This window comes from Phodopus roborovskii, unplaced genomic scaffold (assembly GCF_943737965.1).
Source record: "Phodopus roborovskii unplaced genomic scaffold, PHOROB, whole genome shotgun sequence".
NCBI lineage: Eukaryota > Metazoa > Chordata > Mammalia > Rodentia > Cricetidae > Phodopus > Phodopus roborovskii.
Genome location: NW_026125506.1, coordinates 11,794,941 through 11,811,006, shown reverse-complemented (window position 1 = coordinate 11,811,006; position 16,066 = coordinate 11,794,941). Strand labels below are relative to the sequence as shown.

At 48.9% G+C, this 16,066-nt stretch overlaps 2 protein-coding genes across 2 annotated transcripts; one reads left to right on the top strand and one right to left on the bottom strand.

Moving 5' to 3' along the window:
• The first annotated feature begins 1,572 nt into the window (after positions 1-1,572).
• On the top strand, positions 1,573-13,466 carry Diablo (diablo IAP-binding mitochondrial protein). The gene is made up of 6 exons (XM_051176646.1): positions 1,573-1,697; positions 2,436-2,562; positions 6,888-7,019; positions 8,370-8,480; positions 8,579-8,675; positions 12,723-13,466. Exons 1-6 carry the CDS (start codon positions 1,600-1,602, stop codon positions 12,917-12,919), a joined length of 762 nt encoding a protein of 253 aa, XP_051032603.1. The 5' UTR covers positions 1,573-1,599; the 3' UTR covers positions 12,920-13,466.
• B3gnt4 (UDP-GlcNAc:betaGal beta-1,3-N-acetylglucosaminyltransferase 4) lies at positions 13,458-14,857 on the bottom strand. The gene has a single exon (XM_051176645.1). It carries the CDS (start codon positions 14,649-14,651, stop codon positions 13,611-13,613), a length of 1,041 nt encoding a protein of 346 aa, XP_051032602.1. The 5' UTR covers positions 14,652-14,857; the 3' UTR covers positions 13,458-13,610.
• Between the last annotated feature and the right edge of the window lie 1,209 nt (positions 14,858-16,066).

Here is a 16,066-nt window from a genome sequence, read left to right as displayed (position 1 = left end):
TTATTAAGACAGCACACTAAGGCTAGTGAATGTACAGTGGTTCTGTTTTAGACACTGGAAGTACGGCCCATCTGGAGGGTTTAGACAAGCAAGACAAGAAGGGGCTTGAAATACCCCCGGGTGTACCACTTGTTAAGCTCATTTAAGTCAGGAGCCTTGAAAACTGCTGATGCCTCATCCCGTTGACTGTGGAGGTGACACAGACAGAGGGCGGGCAGGGTTGCCAATGCCCCGCCTGGCCTAGGATTGCCTGTGCGCAGCTCCCTGGGAGCTCGGAAACCACACAGAGGTTGTTATTGGTCGCTAGACCACACCTAGTAGTTGAGTGCTCTAGCTGTCTGAAGACCTCTCAGCTCTCCCCAGATCGCAGGAGTGTGCACAAGTCTTCCTTCTCCAGACCAGATAACAGCTTTGGAGGCTGTGGCGGAGGAGGAGTCGTGGAAACTTTGCCAAGTGAGTAAATGGGGAAGAGTGGGAAGCTAGCGGCTAGCATTGAGGGGATCTGCTAGACAAGGCAGCAATGAAGATGAAAGGGTCTGTGACTCTGAGGTGAAATTTGCAAGGATGGGGTGTGTAAAGCATATTGGGAAGGATGTGAGCCCAAGATAAAATTGGTACCTATCACTTGGCACCCTTCGGTTTTAATCCTGACGGGCTCTTAGGCGAGTATACTGGGGCGCGCGTGCGCAAGCAAATCCTTCAGGTCTACTATCGACAATCCTGGGGTCAGGAGAATGATGGGGGCAATATGCAATGGCCCACTGCTTCTCTTCCACTCCGAGGCAGGCCAACAGACAGGACTGCAGTTTGAGTAAAAGGAAAATAAAGCTGACCTCCACCAGCCCATTAGCGCACCAGCTGCATTAAAAATGCAAGAGATGGTGGCAAGAGAGGGCCGGGTTGAAGTCTAATGCAAAGTCAGGTCTGAGAAGGACTGGGAAAGGCCAGGCTTTTTCCCCTTTTGGAGCTCAGGTGCCAGTGAGAGAGGGCAACTACTGCTTTAGAAGGCACTTTTTTTAGTGCGGAACAGCACTTTGAGCTTCTTTGGCTTTGAAAGGGTGCTGTCCCGCCTCATGCACCCTGTGCGTGCTCAGGCTCCAGGTCTCTGCAGGACGATGCCAGCTTCGTCCACCGTCCACGTGCTGCAGCTGCTGCGGGAGCTGCTCGCCTTCGTGCTCCTCAGCTACACGGTGCTCATCGGGGCGCTGCTGCTGGCCGGCTGGACCACCTACTTCCTGGTGCTGAAGTGACAGCGCCCCGGCTCGCCCCATCCCACCCCGCCCCGCCCCGCCCCGCCCCGCCCCGCCGCGACCCAGCATCTCCCGGTGGAGCAGCTTCCCCTCTCCAGGCGCGGCCCCTCCCTCCCCGGTCCCAGCCCACCGCACGCGTTAGGGCGCGCGACCCCGCTCAGCAACCCTCAGCCCCCGGACCAGCCGCGTCCGGCGCCGAAGTCCGAGCGGTTGAACGCCAGGTGTGACCGTTAAAGCCGTTTCCTAGCGCTCCTGCCCCGCCCATCTGTCTTGTCCAATCGCAATTGTGGGGGCGTGGCCATGAGGCCCGGGCTCACTGGAGCCAGCCGCGCTCGCCGGTCTACTCGCTATGCTGCGTCACTTCCGGCGTGTGCGTCCAGCGTCCGTCCGCCGCGGGATGGCGGCTCTGAGAAGTTGGATGTCCCGGAGCGTAGCCTCCCTGTTCAGGTAGGGCGGTGGCAGCAGAGGGCGGGCAGCGGCGGGGAGGAGCCGGGCCCGTAGCGCCGGCCAGCGCGTTGGCCCCAGGCCGCGGGCCGCTGCGTCCCGCCTCCCTCCGAAGTTTAAGGTGGACGCCACCTCCGTCCCCCACGTCCTCCATCACAGGCTCACGAAAGCGGGTCCTCCAAGCCCGGCTGCCTTTATGGGGCCGTTGAGCCTCCAGTCAGCTCAAGGTCCCGGAGGACACGGAGGGACAGACGGGCCACGGCGGTAGCTGCGGGCCTGGGCAGGCAGCGCGTTGTTAGCGCACGTCCCAGCACACTCGGGCACCCGACGCCCGTAGTGCTCTGCAGCTGCTGCCTCCCGGGCTTTGAGAACAACCATCATTGGAGACACCTGGAACCCAGGCCCGGGGCCCAAAGCTAAACCCTGCGGGCCGGCCGGAGAGTTTTATCTTGGCGTCAGGTTGCTACGCAGCTCTGAGACAACTTTTAAACTTCTCCACCTAGTGGAAAGCGCCCAAGCGCATTGGCTTGTTGCACTTGCGAGCCTGGAGCTCAAATCGCTTGCCTCTGATTCCTGAGTGCTGAGATTAAAGATTTGCCACCACCCCTCCCCGTTTCTGTGGTTTATTTTCTGGGAAGACTGCTACCTCCTTGTTTAGTTTCCTGCTTGGTCCAACTCTTGCAGACCCAAGAGCCTTTGACAGATTGATGTGTGGTTTAAAATTTTGATTTATGTTTCCAGGTATGGACAGCGTGTCCCCGTTGCGAGTAACTCTAAGAAACGCTGTTTCTCAGCATTGATAAGACCATGGCACAAAACGATGTTGGCCGGATTCGGCATGACCCTGTGTGCAGTTCCTATTGCTCAGGTAAGGATAGCCATGTGACTCTTTCCCGGTCTTAGTGAAGATGCCATAGTTGCACAGGTGCCTCCTCCCATGATGCTCTTCACTGTGCTATACCAGCATCTTCGAAGAATTGGGCAGATTTCCCGTTTCCATTGTCTCGTGTTGTAGAAACAGCAGTTACTGCTCATCACCCCTACCCCACCACCCAAGAAGTGAGGAACCAGAGAAGCTGATCGCCAGTTGAACTGGGAAGTAGACTCTTATTCGTGTACCTGTTGTGCCCAAGTCTCAAAGATCCCCAGTGACCACCAGGGAGAGACAGGCCCACTGATGCAAATGCATCCATCCATGACAGGCACATCCTCTAGTTGGCTGATATAGCAGCCACCAGAGGAATCTCAGGATTACATCACTAGGTACAGGTTGGTTTCTGATTGGTTGACATTTGGGGAACAATCAAGGATTTCTCAAAGTCATATTTTGGCATGAAATACCTGTATACCAATTATTCTCATTGGTCAGTGATGAGAGGAACATTCTGTGGTTTCTATGGCTTTGGCTTTGTCTTGTTACTCACAAGTGGTCTGTCATTCATAGAGACCAGTAGTTTTTAGAATTGTGTCCTGGAGACTACAGGGGAGGTTTTGGTCTACCCTGGAGTTTCTTTTGTGGCCAACAGTTCCCAGGAACCAAGTATCTAGGAGGCTGGGGGTTCTGGAGTTTCTTTATGTTCAGTTTTGACCCTAGGCTCCTGGGGGCCAGGGCTTTTGAAGTTTCTTTGTGTCATGTGCTGAGTCAAAGGTCTATATGCCTTTTCTGTAGCCTGTCATGGCTGCTAAAGCAGGGGGCTGAGTGAGGGTCTGGGCCTTTTTTATTGGTTTACCCCTTTTAGTACCAAACAGAAGTTAAAGACAAATTTTGCAAATGAGTTGAGTCTCAACTTTTGGGGGTCCAGAGGTTAAAAATATATTGTAAAGGAATTGGGGGGGTGGTAGGCTAAAATTGGGGGGCAGTAGTCATGTTTTTCTGAGAATGGGTGGCTATTTCCTGGGAATTCATATGCTACTTCTTTTTGGTTGGTTTGTTTTTCCAGACAGGATTTCTCTACTTAGCCCAGGCTGTCCTTGAACTAGTTTTGTGCACAAGGCTGGCCTTGAACTCAGAGAGATGTCTCTTGGACTGTAGGGCTTAACCGCATGAGCCACCGGGGCCTGGCTTGTTTTTGTATTTTTTTTTGTTTGTTTGTTTTGTTTATTTATTTATTTATTTAGTGTACATTGGGGCTTTTGCTTGCATGTGTGTTTGCATGAGGGTGTCAGAATTTCCAGAACTGGAGTTACAGATGGCTGTGAGTTGCCATGTGGGTGCTGGGAATTGAACCCCAGTCCTTTGGAAGAACAGCCAGTACTCTTAAGCACTGAACTCTCTCTCCAGCCCCTTGGTTGTTTTTTTTAATGGTTTAGTTTTCACTGAGGTAATCCTCAACTGCCCTGGCACTGGAGATCGCATCCATTGACTGTCTTGGAACTTTCAGGAAGTTAGAGGTTGCTTGGCTGTCACTGGCTACCATTTTAGATCCCACCAGTGTAGACTGTCTTACTGAGGAACTTGTGTAGGTATCCTGTCTTCAAAGATAAGCTTAGAAGTGGAGGATAGGATTAGTACCGGAAAGAGGAACTGCCTAATAGATGAGGCCAGAGAGTTAGCCAGGAAACCTAGTGAGTACTGGGGTAAACAGTACTTTAGGTAACAGAAAGGATAGAAATAAAAGGATACGACAGTCTATTGGCAGAAGTCTGTCATTCAGCAGAACTTTACTAATGAACTTTTTGTGCCATACACTGGCTACTATAAAATATATATTCTGGGTAGAAAATAAGCAAATACAAGTTGAGTATGGTAATGTAGTCCTGTAATCCCAACACTAGGGAGGCTAAGGTCAGAAAATCAAAGTTTGAGGCTAGCTTGGGTTAGTTACATCTTGAGATTTCTCAAAGGCACACCAAAAAAGGAAAAATACAAAATGCTTCCTGGTGGCACACACCTTTAATCCCAGACAAAGCCTGCTCCAGACTGCCAGGCCTACACAGAGAAACCCTGTTTGAAAAACCAAAAAAGAAAAATCATCTGGTGATGTAATCTGAAGGAAATAGGGTGCTGTGGGATGGGACGCTTCATGTAAGTGTGCTTCGAGAAAGCTACTCTGGGTAACGAGAGAATGCACCATGGTAAAGACCTATGTAAGGGAGAAGCCTGCAGCAGAGGGATTACAGGCAAAAGCCTAGAAGCTGAATTTTGTGTGGTGTTTAGCAAAGCAAGGTGGGCAGAGTGGCATGAGCAACTGTTTAATAGGTGAGGCCACTGAGGTAACCAGGGATCAGATATGTGACCTCGGTCTTGAAGGTCACTGAGACTTTGGGTTTTATTCTGATGAGGCCACAAAGGATTTGCTCTGGGAATATTAGAATCTTGTATAGGTTTTGAGATTATCATTAGTCTAGATGAGATAGTGGTAGTTAGGCTGGCCAGCAACAGAGGAGCAAGGGAGAATTGTCATTTGCTGGGGTAGAGGAGTGGTCTCCATAGGAAGAAAGTTACAGCATGTCAGTGAGAGCTCAGTGGAGATATCAGTGAGCAGCCTGACATGAAAGTAGTTTTTTTCGTCACTGGATATGTTTATGGCGAAGAGCTAGATAAGAAACCTGTAAACTCATGTTATCAAAATAATTCTATTTTTTATTCATTTATTACAAGTACTTTGAACATCTGAGGTTTGTATCAATCTATCTCATTTCACCTATCATGTCTGTGCTGATGAACCTTAGCTCTAAAATGTCCACTTAAAGGCAGTCATCCTGATGACAAGACAGCCCTTTTGTTTTTATTTTATTTCCATTGGTGTTTTGCCTGTATGTATGTTGTGAGTCTGTCAGATCTTGGAGTTACAGACAGTTGTGAGCTGCCATGTAGGTGCTGGAAATTGAACCCTGGTCCTCTGGAAGAGCAGTTGGTGCTCTTAACAGCTGAGCCATCCAGCCCAAGACAGCCCTTTTAAACTTACGGTTTTTTTTGTGTGTGTGTGTGTGGTAGGTGAGTTACTAAAGGATAACTGCAGGAGCTGGTTGAATGAGTTGTCTGGCTCAGCATCTGGTGCCTCCTCCACAGCTGAGTCTGCCAGCCCCCTGCATTCTTTGTTTTTCTCTGAGAATTGTGGGGTGAGTCCTTCTGTATTGATACACTGCTGTCTGAGTTCCAGGTCCCAGTAGAGCTGCTGTAGTCACTCCCTTGCAGTGTCAGTCTGCCCTTCCAACCTCCCAGGACTCATGTGCTGCAGACAGCTGAAGTGGACCTAGTTCTGCCTGCACTCGGGTCCACAACCACCTTCGTTCCTCTCGTGCCAACCAGGCTTTGATTTCAGGGCTCACTTCCTCCCTTCCAAGGACCTTAGCATTTCAGCCTTAGCTTCCCTTTAAAGGGTTTCTCAGTTCCTAGTCACCTTCTCGTTCTGACTGTGAGATTAGTGTCTTGTTTTGATGTTTGATGATCAAGTTCACACCATGTTGGGTCAGCAGAAAAAAAGAGTATAGGCTTTGGAGAGAATTTGCTTTGAGATTTAACTAGCTGTGTGATTTCTAGGGAAAGTTACCTGGCTGTTCTGTGTGTAGATTTCATCTTCTGTAAATAGTAGTGAAAACACATTGTAAAGTTAGCATTGTTAAACTCAGGTTTTCAAGATGATATGTCAGCATTTCCCTTCTTACGAGCAGTGTGTACTCTTCAGTTTGAGGTGTGTATAAAATATAGATGTGATGACATTCTTGATTTATTCATGTATTAAAAACCATTTCATAGTCAGGCTGCTTTTAACGGTTACTCTGGAGTTTTACACTCCACGCAGCAAAACCAAGACAGTAAGTAGACCACTGAGCAGTGGTTTTGATACAGCGAGGTCTCTGTCCAGAAGGGGAAAATGTTATTTAGGTGATGAGTCATAGCGATCAAATCCTGTAATTCTGATTTTCCGTGTAGTAGCTGAGGTTAGAGTGAGTAGATCTCCCCCTGTCCAGATTGTCATCCCAAGTCCACCCGTTCACCATTAGACTCAGCTCGGTTCACATCAAAGCTCTGAAGTCTTTGCTACTAACCCCTCAACACAGGGTTGGTAGTTTCCTGTGACTCTGCCACAGCTCCCTCGACACTCAGTTCTCTAGGTGAGTGAAAAGGAACATTGAAGTATGCAGCCGGAGCTTCACCTGCATGAAGTGCAGGGAGGATCTTCTGAGACTTCAAACTCCTCATTTTAAGCTTTATTCAGGTTGGAAATTGAGTGGCTGTTTGTCTTTCAGAAATCGGAGCCTCAATCTCTTAGTAATGAAGCATTAATGAGAAGGGCTGTGTCTCTGGTGACAGATAGCACCTCCACCTTTCTGTCTCAAACCACGTATGCTCTTATTGAAGCAATCACGGAGTATACAAAGGTATGTCTCCTTTTGTGTATGTTTTTTTTTCCTCCAGTGCAAAGACATGGAACACAGAGGTTTATGGTGCCAGGCAAGTACTCTACTACAGAGCTACAATCCACACTCCCCTCTTAACTGGGGCTCACAACCATATCCGGTCTAATAGCTGTGTTAGTATTTTATTGGAACTTAGCCAGGCTTATGTATTGCTAGAGTTTAGCATAAGTCATAAGGCTCTTGAGCCTCAAATATTACAGTCCGGCCCTTTTAAAAAAAAAAAAAAATGTTGCTGAGGGCCATATAGAGTGCTTGTCTTTGTTTTATTCTCAATAACGTGGTGGTGTACACACATAATCCCAGCACTTGGGAGGAAGAGGCAAGAAGATGAGAAGGTCAAGGGAGATAGCTTAGTGCATAAAATATCTTCTCTGCTTCAATGTGGTTCAAGAGGGTCTGTGATAGTTACCAGGGCAGCCAGCATGCAGTGGTACCTGACTCCAGTCCAGCTACTCTGGAGATTGATTGTGGAGCCATCCTGGGAAGCATAGCCAGCAAGATACTGTCTTTTCTCTGCATCTGTCTGAACGGCAAATAAAATTTCTATTTTTGTGTGTGACAGGGTTCGCAGTGTAGCTCTGGAATTCACTATGTAGACCATGCTGGCCTTGAACTTGAGATTCTGTTACTAACAAATTTTTTGAAAGGCAGGCTGCATGTTATCCTAGCATTCAGGAGGCAGCCAGACCTCTGAATTGTAGACCAGCCTAGTTGACACAGTGAGAACCTGGCTCAAAAAACACAACTGAAGTCCTGGATGATGGCTCTACTTCAACTCGGTGAGGCACAAGGGTTTACTGTAATGAGGTTTTATTACATGTGTGCAGGTGCCCAGGGAGGCTGCAGGTGGGGGTGGCTGGTTATGAGCTGCCCAGCCTGTGTGTGCTCTGCAAACTGAACTCTGCAAGCCCCCCACCCACCCATTTGAATGTTTGCAGCAGCTGAGAAAAGATATCCCCACAGCCCAATGGACAAAAGACTTTTTTTATGTGCATTAGTGTTTGGCCTTTGTGTGTGTCTGTGTGAGGGCATCAAATCTCTTGGAACTATAGTTTCAGACAGTTGAAGGCTGCCATGTGGTTGCTGGGAATTGAACCAGGGTCCTCTGGAAGAGGACTTAACTGCTGAGCCATCTCTCCAATCCAGAAATGTAGTTGAGGCTGGCCTTGAACTTGCAATCCTCCTGATAAGTGTTGAGATTACATGTATGGACTACCACCTCAGGACTGATGGTTTTTTGAAGGTGTGACTGTCACTAGTCCTGCCAGAGTCCTTCACTTACTTTACACAATCTTTATTCTGTGTTTGTAGGCTGTTTATACGTTAGTGTCTCTGTATCGACAATATACAAGTTTACTTGGGAAAATGAACTCACAGGAGGAAGATGAAGTGTGGCAGGTGATTATAGGGGCCAGAGTTGAGGTGAGCAGACTTGTCAGCCATTTCCATATAATGGTCATTATTGTGTCTAAACTGTTATCTTGAGACTGTTTGTTAACCCCTTCATGGTGTCTTAACAGATGACGTCAAAGCAGCAGGAATACATGAAGCTCGAAACCACTTGGATGACTGCAGTTAGCCTGTCCGAGATGGCTGCAGAGGCTGCCTATCAGACTGGTAGGAAAGAATTGGTGTTGCTGTTGTTTTTACTTCTAATTTAGATGTTAAATGAGGTCTTATGTTAGACTGCCTGATTGATGATACAAATCTTTTAGAGCAGTGGTTCTCAACTTTCCTAATGCTGTGACCCTTTAACGCAAACAAATTTTCATTGCCATTGCTACTTACAATTCGTAAGTAGAAAAATTAAATTTATAAGTATTCCTCCCCAAGCTGTTGAGAACCACTGACTTCAGGGTTTTCCCTTTTCTATATTGTTTTGAGACATGGTCTCATTATACAGCCTTGGCTAGCCAAGCTTCCACGTGAAGCTTTAATGTTTCATCTGACTTCATAGAAGTCAGGCTGCAAGTGTCCAGAAAGTTTAGTAGAACTGCTGTCAAAATGTCTCTGAAGAGCTTTAAGGGTTTCATCTTTACACTTAGGACCTCATGTCCTCCTCTGTATAGAAACTTTTAAATTAAGAGGCCAGAGAGATGAAGCCAGCAGAGCATTGTCTGCTCAGGCTCCGTGCCAGCACGTAAGACACCAGGCTACAATTAGGAAGTGAACAAATTGAGCCTTTGCTTCCTATTTCTTTGTATACAAATGTTAGTGATGGATGTGGTGGTTCATGCCTATAATCCTAGCACACGGGAGGCTGAGGCAGGAGGATGTCTTGGATCTGAGACTAGCCTGGACTACAAAGACAGACTTGTCTCAAAAAAAAAAAAAAAAAAAAAAAAAGAGGAACCTTGGAGCTAGAGGTGAGACCTCTGTCCTCTTGATACTGCCCTGCACAGGAGATGTATTTCTCTTTTCTGTACCAATGTGTGATTTGACTGTCGGTGTCTGTCCAGTGGATCTAAGAGAAATGATTAAATGTTCAACATGTAATCTGATCTAGTTCCAAAACCAGATGTGTACTTTTTCTCACATCAGGATATCAGATTAAGGCTTTACAGCATTAACTCCTAAAAATTACTTTTTAAAGTAGTGAGATGAGACAGGGTCTCTCACTCTGCAGCCCAAGCCAACCTTAGGCTTGCAATGATCCCCCTGCCTCAGCCTCCCAGAGGCTAGAGGACTGTAGGCCTTAAACTCCATTCTCAGCAGGTTTTAGTTTTTGGAAAGTCAGTGCTACAAATCAGATTTGTACTACAGTGGAGAACAGGCACACTTAAACTTCACAGAAAGAGACACGGGGGGGGGGGGAAGGGGGGAGGAGGAAGGGGGTTCAGCAGGGGTGGAGGGCAGCTTCCCAGGCAACCCCACAACTCACCAGTGGAGCACTGCTAGAAAAGACTCTCTGTTCAGAAATGTTAAATTGTGAGCCAAAATTGTTCTCAGAAAAAAGCCTATAAGGTACTAGAAAGAACTAGAACCAGATAGTTGATTTAGCTGCAAAGGTTTAGCCTCTACTCTAGGAAGTACTACTCTGGAGTCAAGTGTCAAAGAACTCACTTTTCTAAAACTTGGGAAAGTTTGACTGGGGAACTAGAGGGGAAATGAAAGCAGGCAAAGCTTTTTGAGAAGTCACAGGGACTGGTTTCACACGCTGCAGAAAGACGTGGGGGAGGGGAGAGTTGAGGGAGAAAATAACAAAGTACAGACAGGCCGTGGTGGCACACACTTTTGACCCCAGCACTGGAGAGGCAGAGGCAGGTGGATCTCTGGGTTTGTGGCCAGCCTGCTCCAGAGTGAGTTCCAGGACAGCCAGGGATACACAGAGAAACCTTAAAAGGGTGTGCCAGAACCAGCGAGATGGCTCAACAGGTTAAGCCTAATGATCTGAGTTAAATTTCTAGAACCCACATAGTAAACAGATTCCAAGGAGTTGTTCCGACCTTGATGTGTGTGAACACTGTGGTGTGGAACAGGCACTCCCACATTCTAAACAGAAGCATACCGGAAACAATACTGTTGTTCTTTAGTCAGTTATAAGAATAAAAGCTAGAGAAGGGGGGTGGTTCTGTGTGGGGGGGGTCCCAAGGTAAGGGACAACATGGGAAAGCATAGTGTGTTCCATAGCAGGTGAGGTGGAGGGAATAACATGCCAGGCAGATAGAGCTTAAATGAGTTTACTTAGGGGAGTGGGGAGAAGAGACTTAGAGGCACTGGGAACAGAAGAGAGGCGGAGAGAAGAGGGGGGTAGCTGGTGGCCAACTGAAAGCAGGAGGGAGAGAGAGAGCATGAGTGGGTAGGAGTCTGACTTTTTTTTTTTTTTTTTTTTTTTTTTTTTTGGTTTTTCGAGACAGGGTTTCTCTGCAGCTTTTGGAACCTATCCTGGAACTCGCTCTGTAGATCAGGCTGGCCTTGAACTCACAGAGATCCCCCTGCCTCTGCCTCCCAAGTGCTGGGACTAAAGGCTGTGCACCACCAATGCCCGGCTACGAGTCTGACTTTTAAAGGGGTCCTTTACACCTGCCTGCAGACTAGTACTCATGGAACCTGGGCTGACCAGAGTACTGCCTGAGTGCATTCTGCCAGGTGACAGGGCAGGCCAAACAGCACAGGAAAGGTAGAAATAAAGAAAACTGAAAATTTAGAAGCTAACAGTGGAGAGGGAACTGAAGAGTGGAACAAGGCAGAAACGGATATGATTACAAGTGTAATGAGCTTTGCACCTTCTGTGACCCACAGGACCAAGGACATGGAAATCATCCTCTTAGTCAGGGTCTCTCGGGCAACTTAGAGCTAACCAGTGTGCTGAGTGTCACCAGCCAGCTTGCTCTAGAGACAGGCTCCCCCATCTGTCTTCCAAGGCTGCAATTAGAGTTGGCCTCTATGCCCATGCTCTGTGTATCCAAACTCTGGCCCTTGAATCTGGGTGTCAAGTGGTTAACCACTAAGCCTCCTCACCAAGATTAACACTATAAAGTGTGGACCTGCCTCCCAAAAATAGTGATTGTGTGCCAATGTCACTTTCTTGAGATTTAATTTATTTCCCTCCCTTCACCCCACTTCTACATCCCTGCTCTATAAAAGGCTAAATGTAGCTCAGTGGCAGGGCATGTACAAAGGCCTGGTTTTGTTTTCTTGTTGGTTTTTTGAGGCAGGGTTTTTCTGTATCCCTGGCTGTCCTGGAACCCTATAGCTCAAACTGGCCTCAAACTCAGAGATCAGCTGCCTCTGCCTCATGGTGCTAGGAGCCACCAAGCCCAGCGGGGGCCTTGGGTTTCTCCTTTTTTCTTCTTTTTTTTTCCTTTTGGTTTTTCTGTATTGCTCTGGAGCCTGTCCTCAAACTAGCTCTGTAGACCAGGCTGGCCTAGAACTCACAGAGATCCACCTGTCTCTGCCTCCTGAGAGCTCGGAGTAAAGGCTGTGCACCACCAATGCCTGGCTTGGCCTTGGATTTCTTAACACCTCAGAAAAACAAAAGCCTGGCTCTTCAGAATCTCAAGCTCTAGGTAGGAGGCAGGAGAGATGGTTTAGTGGTTAAGAGTGCTTGCTCCTCTTTCAGAGGACCAGCATCCACAGCTACCTGCAACTGCAGATCTAAGGGGTCTGACGCCCTCTTCTGGTCTCTGCAGGTACCTCATACATGTAACATCCTCTCACATAGACAAAATTGTTTAAAAAACAAACCCAAGCTAAGAAAGGGAAATAGAAATGTAACAAGTCCTTAAATACAGAGATAGCCGAACACGAACAACGTTCAAATGTAGCACCCACCCGAGTTTGGAAGTGTAGCTAGGGTGAGACAGAAAAATTCAAGGCCAGCCTAGGCTGTACTGGGGACACTATTTTTGTCTATTTTAACTTAGTGTATGTGCATGTAGTTGCCCATAGTCTAGAAAAGGCCATCAGGTCCCCAGGAGCTCACGTTACAGGCGGTTGTGAGCCACCCAACATGAACACTCCCAATCTTGGGTCCTGTGGAGCAGCAGGTGCCCATGAGTCATCTCCCCAGCATCTAATACCCCATCTCTTGAAAAGCAGTAAGATGCAGACCTGAACCCAGAACAGGGTGTCAGGGAAGGGAGCCTCATGAGGGACGGCTGCAGTTTCCGGCCTTCATGTCGGATTTGTCTGTGCTCAGTGCGTTGTCCCTTCTCTCCACAGGAGCCGATCAGGCCTCTATAACCGCCAGGAATCACATCCAGTTGGTGAAGTCGCAGGTGCAGGAGGTGCGCCAGCTCTCTCAGAAAGCCGAAACCAAGCTGGCTGAAACACAGACACAAGAGTTGCACCAGAAAACCCAGGAAGCAGGTGACGAGAGGACTGACCAGGAAGAGGATGCCTACCTGCGTGAAGATTGAGGGCTTGAGCCCACTGCGCTGTCCACCCAGTCAGTGGGGAAAGCCGGTGATGGCATCCACCTAGTGTCACCCCAACTCTGCGGAGACAGCAGGTTCTGCCCTTGCCAGTCAGACCAGAAGCCTTTTGTGAGCTGTGCCTGTCTCTGGTCTCAGTCTGGTTCTTAGCCCTTGAGCGTGCTTCATTCAACACTGTCCCACTCGGCTCCTTTCTTGCCTATCTTTTTACCTCACCCCCAAAGCATTTCACCAACCTGGGCCAGAGGCCGAGGGGCCTTTTCTGCCACACCCTTAAGTTCAATAGCTGTTTAGCTACAGTTTTTAATATTACTCAGATTTTCAAGTATAATTTAATGTTTGTAAGATTTGTGTTTATAATGTCCTTTGTCCCTGTGAGCACAGCTCAGACCAGAGCATGACAGTGTTCATTCACCTGGTGCTCCCCACAGGGCCTTCTCCAACTCATGCTTCTTGTTCCTCCCTTCGAGTTTCTCTGCTGTGTCCAAAGGAAGAGAAGTTTGGTGTTTGCATTAAAAAAAAAAAAAAAGTCTTTGGGGCTCTCGTGCAATGTCTTCCTTCACTGCGTAGGTGGTGGGAGTCGTAGGGACCTTGGGCAGCACACACTCATTCGCACACGCTGGGTAAGTGTGCTGTCAGTTTGTGGTAGGAAATGAGCAGTCACTAAAGCTCAGGGCTAGGGTTTTGGGGTAGCTGCACACTTGAGCCTCTCGTCTGTCACCAGTGCCCACATGGTCCACATCTCCAGGGGGCTTAGACGATGCACCAGCAGGAGCCCTCTGTACAGGCAAGGGTCCCAGGGGTTCAGGGGCTGTTGGATTCCAAATGTCTTGAAGCCAGCATGATGTGTGGGGGTCACCCCCAGTTTTTTCAGGCACATCCCCACAAAGACATCATCAATGGGGAAGAGCTCTGCCTCTTCCATGGCTGTGTGAAGGCGCCTTACGGTAGCCTGGGACATAACATAGCCGCCTCCTCCTGCGTAAGGTGGATAGTGGCGGGCCCTGTACATGGAGAAAGGGATGAAGTACTTGACTTTGGTGTTCCTGTTAGGCCGGGCCTGGTGGATGACATCTCCCACTAAGAGGTCCTGGGCAGGATCCCAGCCCTCCAGGAACTCGAGCACATTGGGAACATGGATGAAGACATCATCGTCTCCCTTTAGTATGAAGTGGGCCTGTGTGCAGGCAGCTGCCATCCAGCGCTGAACATGTAGCTCCTTCAGTGTCAGGTTGAAGAAGTCCTCAGCAAAGTCCCACTGCAGGATGTCATCAAACTGCCAACTCTCATAGGCCAGCAGCTGGGCTGGCGGCACAGGTCCTGCCACCCCCAGGAGGAACACCAACTTCAGCTGCCGGCCTCGAGTCCAGCCCCCAGCCCGGCCCCAAGTGCTTCTAATGGCTGCACGCTGCTCAATATGACCAGGCTGGGACTTGATGATCAGGAGCAGGAAGGTGTCCCTGGCACACTGAGAAGGCTCCAGCAAGATGGAGAAGTTCCGGCAGTGTCGATAGGTTAAGAAGAGACGATGGCGGCTGGGCAGGGACAGGGAGGCGTTAGCGATTGCTAGGTTGGGTGGGCATTGCCTGTGCTGGGGCCCTGAGTGCTGGTGGGCCTTGGAGCTCCCTGCTGGTGTGTGCTCTTTCAGAAAGAGCAGGCAGCTGAGCAGTACTGCCACAAGGCTGCAGAACAGCACACAGCCCAACCTGGGCAACATAGTTGAGGCCCTGTGGGGAGAGAGCACCTGAGCTAGGCTCAGTGAGTTGCCAGCAAACCCTCAGCCAAGTCCTTGCCCAACTCTGGGACCTGTGTCTTGATTTTTTCAAAACCGTCTCATTTGGAGTAGTCTAGCCCAACCCTGAACTAGTGGCAAGTCTCTTACCTTAGCCTCTCAAAGTACTGAGGTTATAGACATGAACCACTTTGCACAGGTCCTCCCTAGAGGAAAAACTAAAAACACCTGCCTTCTGCCACCCTCTTGGCAGGGCTCAGCAGCCAACATTTCCCTCCCATGTGGCTTGTAGCTGCTGTAAAGCTGAGATATAATAAACAGGGAATTCTAGAGAAAATGGCGTAGCTTTAGTCTTGTGGCACATGCATCACAAGCATGAAACCTGACATTCTGAGCTTTGTGGACTCATGCCTTGTGAGCCAAAGCCCGGGGCAGCCTGGCCTCTGGCAGGTTCTGTATTGCTTCTGGGTGATACAGTCCCAGCAAAAGCAGAGTCGCAGGCCTCTTGGGAGAGGGAACTTCATGACTGGGCAAGAGGCAGTGGTCCACAGAACAAAAGTCAGCATGAGAGGAGGTTGGGGGAGGAGCCGGGCTCATCCAGGGAACCACAGCTTGGGCTATATGCCACTGTCCCCTTTCTCTAGAGTTCTGGTTTACTTCCAAAGCCTTACAGTGACCCAGAGACAAATGGTACTCACCAGAGGAGCCTGCCCAGGGCCTGCGGTAACACAGCTCACCCTTGGTTTCCTTCCTGCCATTTGTTGGCTCCAGATGTGGCCCAGCCTTGTCTAATAAAGTTTTCTGATCACTCCCCCAAAGGCAGGATTATCGTGCCCAAAATCACCTCAAACTCGCTGTACGGCCACAGATGTTAAACATCTGGCTATCCGGCCTCCACCTCAACAGTGCTGGTCAACAGTGCTGGGATCATAGGTTATGTAGTGTTGGGGAGGAAGCATGCTGCCCAAGCATAACTGAGCCACACCCCCTCCCTAATACAAGTTTTCTAGTAGCTCTCCTCGCCTCCTTCCCCTGGAGCATGCAGCCTGCAGCCAGAACCAGCTCCACACCTACACGTGGGATACAGAGTCACAGGTGTGACTGTGTATCTGAATACACAACATCTCATCTCTTTTCCATCCTTCAGTTCAAAACGGTCTTATCTGGTTGTCTGGGTCAGCCTCGTCCCCAGGGATGTTCCGAGCATCTCTTCTAGCATCTCTAGTGTTAGCCAAGCAGCTAGGAACACCCTCACAGGCATGAGATAGACCAGATAATGCTAAGGATGAAGTGACTCGGGACATTTGAGCATGTCCATGAAGCACGGGAACAAAGGATGGCAGGCTGAAACGACAGCCAAGCTCCGCACTGAGTAGGAGCCGCAGACAAATCTGAAGATG